The following is a 12,897-nucleotide window of genomic DNA, read 5'->3' on the forward strand; positions in this document are numbered from 1 at the left end:
TTTATAGGCGCGGCCACTAGTAGGATTAAGATTATTGTACTGTTAGACTTGTTAGATTTTTCCATATAGCAGAACAGGAATTCTCATGAACTGCGTCGAATAGAATATCTGTTTTCTAAAGCGGCTGTAAGTAAGTATGTACATTTCGGCGTCATTGTAAATTTAGTCCACTGACTAGTTCAGCGTTGTGCCGAACGACTCATCCAGGTCGAACGGGTTCGTAATTTCGAATTCATTTTGAAATCTGCCTACGCGTTGTTTTCGTTGTGTGTGTAAGTACCAGGAGCGTGGACGGTTCTAGTTTGGCAAATACCGACGCCAGTCAGCGTATTCCCAACGTCGTCGCGGCCTGACACCATGGGCAGACGGCAACGGTCTAGTCAGGTACTCATACAGAGTCGAGTTACAAAACCGAGTTGAAAAAAAGAGGTCTACATTGATGTTGTCTTATATCTCACGTAGCCCCGACGCAAAGCGCAGTACACCAGCACCCATCAGCAACCACAGTGCTGCTACCCGGTGCTGAGTCACTGCTGCGTTGCCGATACAGATCCAAGGTATTGCTGGTGGCATGGTTGTGTAGCGTTGCCACGTTTCCTGTTTCCCTCCCTTCACACCACGCCCCTGCGCCGACACGCTGTGCGTCCATCCCCGCTTCTTGCCCCAAAACGAGGAGCAAACACGAACGTAACAAAGATGGAGCTAGAATATAACGGTGGAACTGCTGCAAGAGACAGAGAAAGGGTAGTAAGCTCGAGAGCGAACGGGACGAAGAAAGAAGAGAAAATGGCGGCCAGAGAAAGACAGAAGAGACGTCGCACAGCGCGTTCAAATTTCATTGCATCAAGCTCACGGTGCTCTCGGGCGTCTGCTTAACGCGGAATTCAGAGAAAACGTCGGTAATGGAGTTTCGTGAGATAAACGGCAGCAGCGACGCCACTATGGCAGTAGTATTGGCCCTGCATGCCAGACAAGGTTACCAACAGGGCAACAGGGCAACAGGGCAACAGGGCAACAGGGCAAAAAGATGCCTCGTATGTATTATACAATGCTGCTACACGGGTTCATTTTCATGCCCTTTTCAACGAACACTCGTTACGCAACTATGTTACAGAGTCACGTGATTGGAGGAACATTCGATTTGTCCGTTGTTTTTCCAACTGGGTTTGAATCGAGGTGGCGAGTCAACAATTTTCGACTCTCAAAAGGCGCGAAAACAATCCATCCATCAGGGGTGTTTACAACAGAACGTTGGCTATCCTTCGGTGGAGGCTGACTGGCTAGACTCTCCTCCACCAAGTGTTCGCTTTTGCGCTCTGATTGCTAAACCCGCGGTTCTTAAATCACCACTGATCCCGATATAAGCTCCGACCGTTGAATTATTTTTCGCGTTCAACGGAGAAACCTGTTTGCTGTGTATGTACACGTTCCGGCCACGAGGCTCAGTTACGTGCTTTGTTTCTTCTGTTGATGTTTAAATATTTCTGCGACTGCAAATTTAATTAACTTCTTTGGATACTTACGCGGGACAGTCGAGACGCATTCGATCGCGTTTATCTGATAATACGATAGCCGACAGTAGTAACAGATAACGTTCTGTAAGTCTCAAGAAAATTGGCATCAGACTAAAATATTCTTGGAGATTGTAATTAACCTTAAGCATCTCAAGGTGTTGGGAAGTTTAAGGGAAGTTAAGGTCAGCCTAAGAGAATGAAAGTGATTAAAATGGGGAGGGAAGTGAGCAGCCATCTTATTCCTTTCTATATTCGTACAGCCGTCGAGGGGCCGTATAGTCGTATGATAGGCGATTGTTAGGTCTTTTTAGACTTATCTTAACCCTTACGCACTCAAGCTGAGAGGTGAATTTTAATAGAAATCAAGATAAAATAATTCCTGGCTCTACAAAGTTCCATCAATAACGTCGAATTCTCAACGTGCAGGTCAAAGGGCACGTGTTGACCAGTTCAACTCTAACCAAACGTTACGCCAGGAGTGTGAGTGGAAAAGAGAAAAGTGACATGGAAATGGAAAAAAAGACAAACGAAAATGGGGAAACGAGTGGAAAGCAAGGATGCCGGGATAGACGAGAGAGAAGGAGAGAAAATACGTGAGGGAATCGTGAAACGGGAACGCCGTGCGCATCGCAATGCAAATGCAACTGACCCGATAAAGCTGCATTGGGTCATAGAAAGGGAAAATACAACCTACAAACGTGGGGCTCCCGCCAAAATAGGATTTTTATAGCCTTTCATAGTGGCGTTCACAACCGACCAATGTTCCCCTTCGACTTTTATCAAACACCCCCGCATTTATAGTCTGTCTAACAAGAGTCTGTATACCCACGATGATATCTTTGTGACAAATGTTACAATATATGAAAATACTACTCTGTCGTATATTTTCTCTTAGGAACTCATCATCGTCGAATTCTTTATTTGCTTTATGCAAAATTGTGTTCAACTGTAGTAAACGCTGTCTGATACTTAAACCTTATCTACTGCGAGCGGCATGCCATTCTTCTTCCACTTCTTCTTCTTCTTCTTCAGAAGAAGAGAATGATGGCAGAAAATGATCAATTTTGAAAATGAATGAAATTTTGTGATTCGTGTAGATTTTATATTAAAATAAAAAAACCTGACACATTTCGAATAGTTTGTCGCTGAGATGAGGTAAAAATGTGAAAGGTTATTTTGCGGATCATTCATAAACAATTTAGAGATTGAATTGCACGGGAAGCGAAACGTTTCATTACGTTGAAATTTTGAATGGCAGAAAGTCAAAACAGGTATAATAGTGGTAACATAGCACGGCTCCACGGTGGCAAGTGGGGCATAATAAATTTAGGTATCGATCGAGCGGGAAGAGCGCGATCACTGCGACTGGCGCACACCGACGCGGACCGACGCGGAATATTGTTCCGCGTGAAAATAACAGGACAGCGTTTTCAAATTATCAACACTCCCCTAGAATTTAGTTTTACGAGTTAGACATGATTGATAGTTACACGACTACAAAATTTAACGATACCTAGTTCTATCTCCAACCCTCCGTCTCCCTGCAGAGACCTAATTAAATTTCAAACAAACTTCGACCTGAATAGTAAAACTAGCTTTATTCAAAATTGATAGGGGGATATAAATATCCAGACACGGGGATATGTTTATATGAATAGAAATTTAGACAATTGACAATTTGCTTCTTGGATGTATTTGATCGCTTGTACCTATTAGAAAATTGTTCGAGCCATATTTTTAAAATAATATTGTAATTAAAATAGAGACATTATAGAAATTATAATTCTCATTTTCATGGAACAATCGAAAAGTAAAATCGTTGTATGAACACGTCGTGGCTCACAGAGCAAAGACAGAAAGTGCTTACAGACGAATAGCACGAATGGAGAATAGTGGATGGGGGTTGCATGGACATTGGCCGGACATCGGAATGGGAAACGGGTTAGCCGAATGACCAGCGGTCAGTATTATGGGGGTGGTGAATTGCAAATGCGTTCAGTCATCATGCCAAAAACAATGAACGCGATAAAACCTATCACATTTTTTTATGAAATTAAAAAGAAAAAATAGAATCGTACTCTAAGATCAATATTAGTTGAAATCCAGGGACACTATACATTGTGTGAATTTAATGAAATAATTGGAAAGAGGAAAATAAAGAACCAATCGCGAAATTAATATAGGTAAGTACTTACCTGTAACTCAATTTTTGAAGAAATGAACTTGGATTAGTCTGAACATTTCCTTAGGAATGTGATTATTTTAAAAACCAAAGAAACAAGTACAAGTAAAATAACGAAGAGAATGTTGTTGGCGCGCTTCTCGAATCGCGCATTTCGGTAATCGATATATACTCGTACGAAACGTGCGCGCGGGCAGCCGAATCGCTTTTAGACTCATTTAAAATGCATCGGAGTACACCACCCACCTCATCCTTTCCTATTCACCTATGCACCTATGCACCTATGCACACTGTGGCCCATGTGGCCCTCCTGGCACTCATGCGAGTATTTAATATACCCCATTGTGATACATTTCCGAAAGTTTAGATCGGCTTTCTTCCACTTAACCACACGAGGTCCAAAGAATCAAATAATTCAAAGAAGAAAATATTTTTTTAATTTCAACTCATTTCAAGTTCATATTATTTTTTTTGCTTTCCTAAACATCGTTAACTAAAATCTCGAATCTCGAACAGGCGAATCTTGCTGTATTTGGACCAAGGAATAAAACTAAACTTTGAATTAAGTTTACCATTGATTTAAACGCAACCAACTCGAAACGTTGTTGATTCTGTTAACTTCGTTGTGAATCATTTCGATTCACTAAGTTTTCAAGTTGAAATGCCAGAAAACTAAAACTACCCATCCACGGTTGGGTAGTTAATACAATACATTTCATAAAGAAATGAACTGGTTATTAATATTATTAACGAAAGAAAAAGTAGGCTCGTGCTGTTTTGTAATCGACGGCATCAATTATTACCCAGGTATCATAAACGTCCAATCTCCGGCACGATAATACATCGATAGCCTGTTATCAACGTCAGGTTACACAGGGTGAGAAGAGCACAAAGTTACAAAGGGTCAAAGTGCTAATAACACACGGAATTAATTTCACTCGCCTACGCTTGCTCATTGTTAAGTCCCACGGAAGCAAGGAGTTTCCATTAATCAAAACTCTGTTCAAGGTAACTAACGATATCATGGCTTCCCGTAAATGGACACTACCGAAGAAAGTCATCGTTTCTATTACGTTGTTGTACATTAAATGAACAATTTGAAACTATCTGAAACTATCTGAAACTTCTGACAGGATTGGATGACATATAAAAGCAAGTTAAAGCTTAATCTTACGATTAGATACAAGTAGCTACATAAAAACTTTATTAATACTCTAAATATAGAATGACTGGTCCTTTGTTGAAACAAACAATGAATTAATTAGTAGGTATTATCCATTAAGAAATGTCCCATTGTTCGTTTCAATAAAGAACCATTCATTCTGCGTTAAGAATATTGACCAAACGTTGATGTATTCAGTTTCATTGAACTTTCATTTTGAGGTAGTTTTATACATTATCAAATCGTATTAGAATTTCAACGTTTCGAAATCGTCTATTCAATATGCAACAACCTAACGCGTAAAATTCCTCTGAAAATATACGAAAGTCGAAATAGAAATAGGTTCGAGCGAATCAACGAAATGTCGAAGGTCGCACAGTTTTTGATGGGCCACAGAAAGCAACCTGGATCCTTTCGATCGATCAACGTTTTACTTACGCAACCAATAATGTTTACAGTTACCGCGTGACACCGCGACCCAACCCCCGTGAAACTTCGCAAAGCCCGTGAAATCTCGAGCAAAGTTTCCTAATCGTCGTAGGCCGAAGATTCGTCCACCCTTCGGCAGCTTTACTTTCAACAGATTTGCCCTTGTGGATCAACAGAAACGTTGCCGAGAAAGATTGTTGACCAAATTTCAAAGTCCCTTTTTCAAGTGAATTCAAACCGTTTAAGATTTGCAGAGACTTTGCAAATTAATTGTTCTTTTAGTCCTAGAAAGACCAAAAAGGAAATATTGAAAACGTGTAACCTAACGCGATTGTATCGAATCGTTCGAAATAGAAAAAAAAGAATAGCGCGCGAAATCATACCCCTTTTTCACCCTGTTCGCGCTGTCCCGCTAATCTCACGGCCGATCCGATCAGGGATGAGCACGTACCACCTCGAGGAAAAAACGAAGAAGTACAAGCAGCGAGAGGGCAGGCACACGGGCAACCAGATAAAGCAGAGAAGATGAACGGGATGAAAAAGGACAGGACGATGTATATTCGGCGAGACAAAGCTGATCAATGGCCTAGCTGGCACGGTTGCGAGGAGGATAATGAACGCGAATGATACGAAGAGCGAGCTTTGGTATTCATATTGTATAACCCTATCAATAGTCTTCTTTTCTCTTAAATCTAACCAAATTTCATTCCAAATATTTTTCAATCTAAATTCTCAATATTATCGGCTGTACGACTGCATTTATACGACACCCAGTATACACGGAATTTCCTCTGTAAACGTATACAGGGACATCAGGGATACGAAGAAAAAGAGTACGTGAGGGAAAGAGAGAGAGAGAGAGAGAGAGAGAGAGAGAGAGAGAGAAAGAGAAAGGTAGAAAGGAAAGGAAAAAACGCAGCGAAGCGCGTGATCGTCAGAGTTTTCTCTCGGTGGTCCCGAGGAGACGAGGCGGAGGGTCGAAACGTAGAAATAGGGGAAAGGAGGAAGGAAAAACGAGGGAGAATAGCATCCCCTTCTTTTTCTATCGTCGAAGCGGAGGCAACGGTAGCACCGCGTACGTACATTTATTCGAAAGTTCACAAACACGCGGCCAACTTGCACTCTGCTAATAAGTCATCGGTGTTCGTTCGTTCGTTCGTTCGTTCGTTCGTTCGTTCGTTCGTTCGTTCGTTCGTCGTCAACCACCACCCCTGTAGAGCTCCGCAACCCCCACCGTAACCTCGCCTCGCTCCACGTTGGATTGAGCCAAACCCACCCCTTCGTGCCGGTTCTACTACCCCTCGTTCCCTCATCCACCCCCTCGTTCCATTTCAGTTTCGTTCTACTCCGCGTTTTCCTTCCCTCCCCGTCCCGCTCTCTCTCTCTGTGCACGTAGAACCATCCTCTGTGCTCGCGTTTTATGCCAGTTCCACCCATCCCTCGTCGAAATTCTAACCCACTCGCGCACGCACACAACCAACCACGACTATACTCGTTTTCAAATATACGCTAAAACTACGCTCGCCGTCCGTGTGAGATTTCGCTTGGGTGTGCCGCTTTCTCTAACCGTGTATAACCGTAGTAGACGTTTACACGCAAGCGTAGTACGTGTATGGATAAGTTTTTGCAAGCGCGCTTAAACGAGAAAGCTCCACCATCGCAAGGATCGTAGTGCGCACACACGCGCGCGCGATCAAGCTTCGCGAGAGGGTATGTATACGGTGGCGCAGTAAAGTTTCACCAACACCAACACCAACACCAACGGAACGATCTAGCAAAACATGTACATACACGCGGCGCGGGCGGGCGGACAGATACGGTCATGGTTCGTCCTCCGTGCGATGGCTTCCACCCTCTCTCTCTCTTCCTCTGACCGAGTTACGCTATCACCTTCTCCATCTCTCCCGTCGTTCGATTTCAATGCGCCACCCTCTCTGTCGTTCGCTTTTACCTACCCCCTTGCTTTTTCTCCGTCCCTGTCGGCAACGACTAGCAGCGGGGTCAAAAACTGGAAAACCGTAGGTGTAACGTGGCAAGTAGAGGAGAGGAGTTGTACCTTTGCTGCGTGCCTTTCACGGTAGCAGCGCAGCTTGCATCGTGCTTAAATTACGCGATTAAAAGTGCCCGAATCGGTTAGTCGAGATGAGACCGAAATTTATTCGGAACGACAAACGTGGTAGGTTTCATTTTATTCTCTCGATAGTATAGGGATACATAAAAAGTGTTGTAATTCAAAGAAATATTATTCGTAAATTTGAAAAACACATTATTCTAATTTCGAAAGGAAAGTGGACCAAACAGAATGGGAAAATGAAACTGTTCATAAGAAGAGCGTTCATGTTCGACTCATGGAGTCGAAGGATTTACCAAGCAGCGGTGGCGCATGCGCGACAAGGATACCGGTCCGACTTTCATGATCGAAGATCGAGCCGAATCTAGCGGAAGCGGAAAAACGACGAGCAAGTTGCAAAACTTAATCGAACGTACCGCGAAATGCGCAAAAAAGGAATAGGCGAACGTGCATGGGAACGGGATATTTTCCCCGCGCACGTATACCAACATAGAGAAGGTCTTTTCCATATTGTGTACCACGGCCGCGTATTAAACCGGCAAGAAACGCCTGGTTCTCCCACGCCAAGCAAAGGAACGAGCGGACGGAGGGTGCACGGAAAAGGGGGAGAAAAAAAAGATGATCACGTTCGTTTCTCGCGGTCTGCACGCTCGCGGTGCCTTTCGCGGACCGACTTTCCAAGCTACTCGACTTGCTCGCATACACCTAACTACCAGGCGTATCCCTCTCTCTTTTCGCCTCCTCTCGCCCCCTTGCTCTTTTTTCTCCCTCTTGTCTACGCCGGTGAAAGCAGACACGGTGAAAGGTGATTGTAGCACATCCCGCGTGTCGTCACGATGCCTATGTCTTTCCCCCCGAGCCCATTTTTAACCCACTGACGAACGCCCTCGCTAACGTGTTCACCGGACATCACTAACAGATATAACTTGATCGAGAGAAATTATTTTATAGAGGTGTTAACCCTTTCACTACCAGTCCACTTCGAAATAAAAATTTATTAAGCAGCTGGTTGGCAGAGGAAGACTAATTACAACCTTTTCATTTTTCCTACGTATTAGAGGATTTAAGAAAATTTAAGAAATTTTCTTTCATCAATACCAAAATAAATTTGGTTGAATAAATTGGTCATCTAACACACGATCGATCTACGATCTATTTCCCTGAATAAGTAACAACATTGGTAATTTTGTTCGGGCAAATAAAATAATGCGAGGCAAAGTCTTGTGCGTCGTCGTCGTCGTCGTCGTCGTCGTCGTCGTCGTCGTCGTCAAGGGGTTGCTCGTTGTCCAGAGTTCAGGGTAGCGTAATCCGGCCTGCATCAGTTTCTTCCCTTCCCCTGGCCACCCACGTTCTCGCTCTATAATTCAGTTCGCGCCACGATTGGTCGGATTCGCCCGCTGACGTCACATGGAAACCAGTAGGATAACAAGGAACGAGGGGAGGCCAAGAGGGAGGCAGCGAAGAAGACACGAAAGGGATTGAACAGAGAGAGAGAGAGAGAGAGAGAGAGAGAGAGAGGGGGTTGGAAAACAGGGGTAGTCAGGCTCCCACAAAAATACCCTGTCAGATAGAAACCGGCGCCCAAGCCTGCTGGACGTTACCAGCATCGCTGCCACGAACACATCTTTCTCTTGAACCGCATCCTACCACCGTATTTCTTGCCGTCCAACTGCTTTTCCATCCTTCGCGTCCTTTCCTATTCGAGACCTAAACTGGCGAAAGCAGAAATTCGATCTGCATCTCATAATTGCCACGTTATTCGTTGATGAGATTTAAATGGAAAAAGGCTCGAGACACGGAGGTCGAAAGGAGGTCGTCGCAAAAGGAAAACGTAACTACGAAGGAGCGAGTGTCAGGATCGATTTTCAAGGAAAATGGCGTCCTGCGATCCCCACCACCCCAACTACCCTCTCCGCTACCCTTCGCGCGCGCGCACCTGTCACAGTGTGCGTAGGTAGAGTAACCCTCTCCTCGTCTCTACTACCCCTCGCCGTCGCGGAACACACGGTCGATGAAGTGGAGTTCTCTCGTTCCCTTTTCTTCTAACATTCTCTCTCTTTCTTTTTCATACACTATCGTGCACGTATACGCCTCCGTTACTGTTTCTCATGGCTCACTCATTCAACGGGTGCTTTCGAAAAATAAAGGGAGATAAGAGAGAGAGAGAGAGAGAGAGAGATAACTAGACGTACGGTTGTTAAAGAAGCCGAGAGATGGGCGATGGAAGACAGCGGGGGTTCATTATGCTTCTTGAATCGTAAACAAACAAACAACCGCGACTAGCAAGATCCACTGGTTCCGCGGGTAAGGAGAAACGCAGGAAGAATCGCCAAGTCTGCAATCAGTCGCGATTCTGCGTGCACACGTTTGAAATTATACGCGGCTGAAATATCCGCGATGGAAAACAATCCGAGATGAAGTTGACCCGGAAATTTACTCAAACAGCAAACCTGGTATCTTTAGTTTGAACAGCGCTCTCCGTTCTCCGTTCTCCGTCTACTGTACTTACATATGCGTATATAGAAGCGGAGGGGAATAGAACCTCCTCCTTTGCAAAGCTTTCCAAAGATATCCCGACAATTAAAGCTCTACACGCGGCTAAGTCGGTATCCGGGACTTGGAGAACGGAAACTAGGACGTTAGTCGATGAAAAATATAATACAAGTTTTTTCGTTGGCGATGGTCAGCCATGGGAGAGCCGTCGCGTCGGTCGAATAGCGGGTGCACATGCGCGCACCCTTGGTACCGCACGAAGGACGACGACGCTCGGTTCGGTCCGTTCGAAACTTCAAACGTCCCACGTCGACGTCGAAATTGGAGCATTATTACGAACTTGAATTCGACCGCAGGAATAATTACGCGTGGCCGCCGCCGCACAGATTAATATGTCCATTCGATTTAGAGGCGATTCGCGATATATTTCAATCCACAATTAATCACTTTTGCCATCCCGTTTAGGTTCTACATGATTACCAGCTATTGCTCTTCTGTATACTACGGTCGCGCGGTTCGTTAGCCGATCCAAAATTCTTTGAAAGACCATTCAAATGACACTGATGACGATAACGAACCAGCCAAATAACATTTCACCGATAAACAATGAATTGTCAAAAATATTTTTCTATATGAAAATTTATAAAATATACATACTAATGAAATATTGTTAAAAAAATTTGTCAGTAAAATAAGGGAAATTTAAGAATAGTTGCAGTGGAAATCGAATTCGACGATAATGCACGATATTGCACGATATTGCACGATATTGCACGATATTGCACGATATTACAGAACCAATTGTTTATTATAAAGGACGAAGGGTAGCGGTTACGAATCAATGTAATTAAATCACCGCTGTGAAAAATAGAAAAAAGAGAGAGGGGAATATAGGAAGAGAAGAGAATACAGGTCGAAATATTGGATGGAATATCGCGCAGCAAAATTCTGGCCGCAGCTAGGCAACCATTTTCATCGATCGCGACCGGGTGAGAGGGGTCCGAAAAGGGGGTCGGCCATTTTGTTTACCGTGCGCTAATGTCAAATGACCGCTAAAAGTGAATAACAGTTGCTTTCCACATTGTACCTATTATATTAACTATCGTCACAATTTCAATGGATTAGGTAATCACACTTATTTCTATATTTTTTTATTTTTCAAAAGCGATTATGTATTTCAAGTAAGTAGGTATGATCAAAAAATGATGAAGCAAAATTCGTAGCATCGATAACAAATATTTCAGTATCGTAGAACAAGAGTGGAAACTTTGATAATGTAATAACAATTTTTCATTGTCTTGTCGCGAATTATATCGTTATGAATTTCTGATAAAACAAGGATCTAATTAAGCACGGTTTGCAATCATCTAGTATCCAAGCAATATCAAAACACCGATATCCAATAACCGAGCGAAGAAGAACGAGAGCCGAATAATAGACAGGCTACGGTAAGGAAGTTTTTGTTCAAGGTGTTCGTTATGTCATAGAGAAACAACACGACTCTTAATTAACGTCAGCGCCTTTCACTACAATACGCAGTAAGATTCGTGAGAAAAAAAACTACAGCCTCGTTATTATATTATTAACGCCTTGAATTCCTTAGGATTAGTTATTATAATGAAATAATTAAAATGAAACAAAGAAACGGCAATAAAAATTGTTAATTTCGTGAAATGCTATAATTATAATAATTCAAGTTAGTTGGAATTTAAAAAAATTTTTTTCTCATTTTGGATTATACATACTATACATATACTATATATGTACTATATATGTGTAGGTAATACTGTTCAATATGTCATGTAAATTAGAAAAAATACAAAAGATAGTTATGGTTTGTTTTAACGAGAATTATTCGAATCGAAAGCGCGACAAGTGTGTGTACCGATGATCAATGCAAAGTTCGTTGATGGGCATCCAAAAGCGGACAGTAGTCCATTAATCACTAATTAAAGTTAACGAGGTGTGCTTCGTAATGTGGACACAGGAAAATTTGACCAACTATGAAGATCAATATTCAGCGCACGGTCAATTTTAATCTAACACCAGCGCTATATCCAAGGAACCATGGAAACCTAATCTCAATCAGACTCTTTGCATGCTAATCTTAATTACAATTAAATCCATTAAAAACAGTTTTAATTTTAGAAAAAGGATATTCATGGCATTAGTCAATTACTACATAGATATGTAGTTAAGGTTGTTCAGGAAAACACGTCGACGAGTAGCCAGCGAAACGAGGCAAAAGCACAGTTTCAGATTGTTAGTTGGTAGTTTCGAGAACGGCGGGGCAACGATTGGTCGGCTTTTTGCGCGGGAATCGATCCCCACGTTTTCAGGGGATGCCCCGCTGTGTAGCAAGGCAGAGAACCAGAGAACTTCCGGCGTCACAGCGCTCGGATTGGTCGGTTTCGCACGATCCTCGAAGCTCATTGGTTCACGGTGCAATAGCGCCAGTTTGAATGTGACGGCTGAGGACGAGCCTCTTCGTGATTCATGCCAGCTACATACATACATACATACATACATACATACATATGTATCTGTTTGACGCGACGAAAACGGGGATTCGTCGAACAGACAACTATCGGGGACTTTATACCGAAATAGAAGCGTAATCAATGAACGCGTTTAGTAATGTAGAATGTAGAAGAAAGTATTGTATTATTTAGGACAGAGTTATCTAAATTGTACCGAAATTATAAATCTTAAATTTGCTGAACCTAAATCGTAAGATATTTACGACAAACACCTCTACGCTGACTTCACTTTTCCAGAGCTCTAGGCACGTGCCCATTTTGCCTAAAGCCATAAACACAGCCGTGCACCTTATAATTTCAAATTCCTGGGAAGGATTTAACACGACAGAAATGAACCCTTATCAACGTCACATAAATACTTACGTAGGCAAAGAAAAAAGGATGGAAAATGAATAGGACAGAAAGAAGATTCCCCCTTTTCTATAGGGACCAAGATCGTTCTGTTTACTGACAGTCACGGGCAGAGGATGATCCCATTGCCACTTTAAATATCTGACGCCTCCTTA

The 12,897-nt window shown here is 42.9% G+C and overlaps 2 protein-coding genes across 4 annotated transcripts in view; one reads left to right on the forward strand and one right to left on the reverse strand.

The window, feature by feature from the left end:
- Positions 1–12,897, reverse strand: part of LOC123988508 — a 120,170-nt gene that overhangs the window by 91,537 nt on the left and 15,736 nt on the right. The window lies entirely within an intron of this gene.
- LOC114876038 lies at positions 82–2,578 on the forward strand. 2 transcript variants are annotated; one of them, XR_006830123.1, is made up of 3 exons: positions 82–384; positions 463–1,034; positions 1,115–2,578. XR_006830123.1 is itself a non-coding variant. In XM_029187046.2 (2 exons), the coding sequence occupies exons 1-2, from the start codon at positions 358–360 to the stop codon at positions 874–876; spliced, it is 441 nt and encodes a 146-aa protein (XP_029042879.1). In that variant the 5' UTR covers positions 82–357; the 3' UTR covers positions 877–2,578. The 2 variants fall into 2 exon arrangements, 1 of the variants encoding a protein (XP_029042879.1); XM_029187046.2 differs by having other exon boundaries at positions 463–2,578.

This window comes from Osmia bicornis, chromosome 15 (genome assembly GCF_907164935.1).
Source record: "Osmia bicornis bicornis chromosome 15, iOsmBic2.1, whole genome shotgun sequence".
NCBI classification, from domain to species: domain Eukaryota; kingdom Metazoa; phylum Arthropoda; class Insecta; order Hymenoptera; family Megachilidae; genus Osmia; species Osmia bicornis.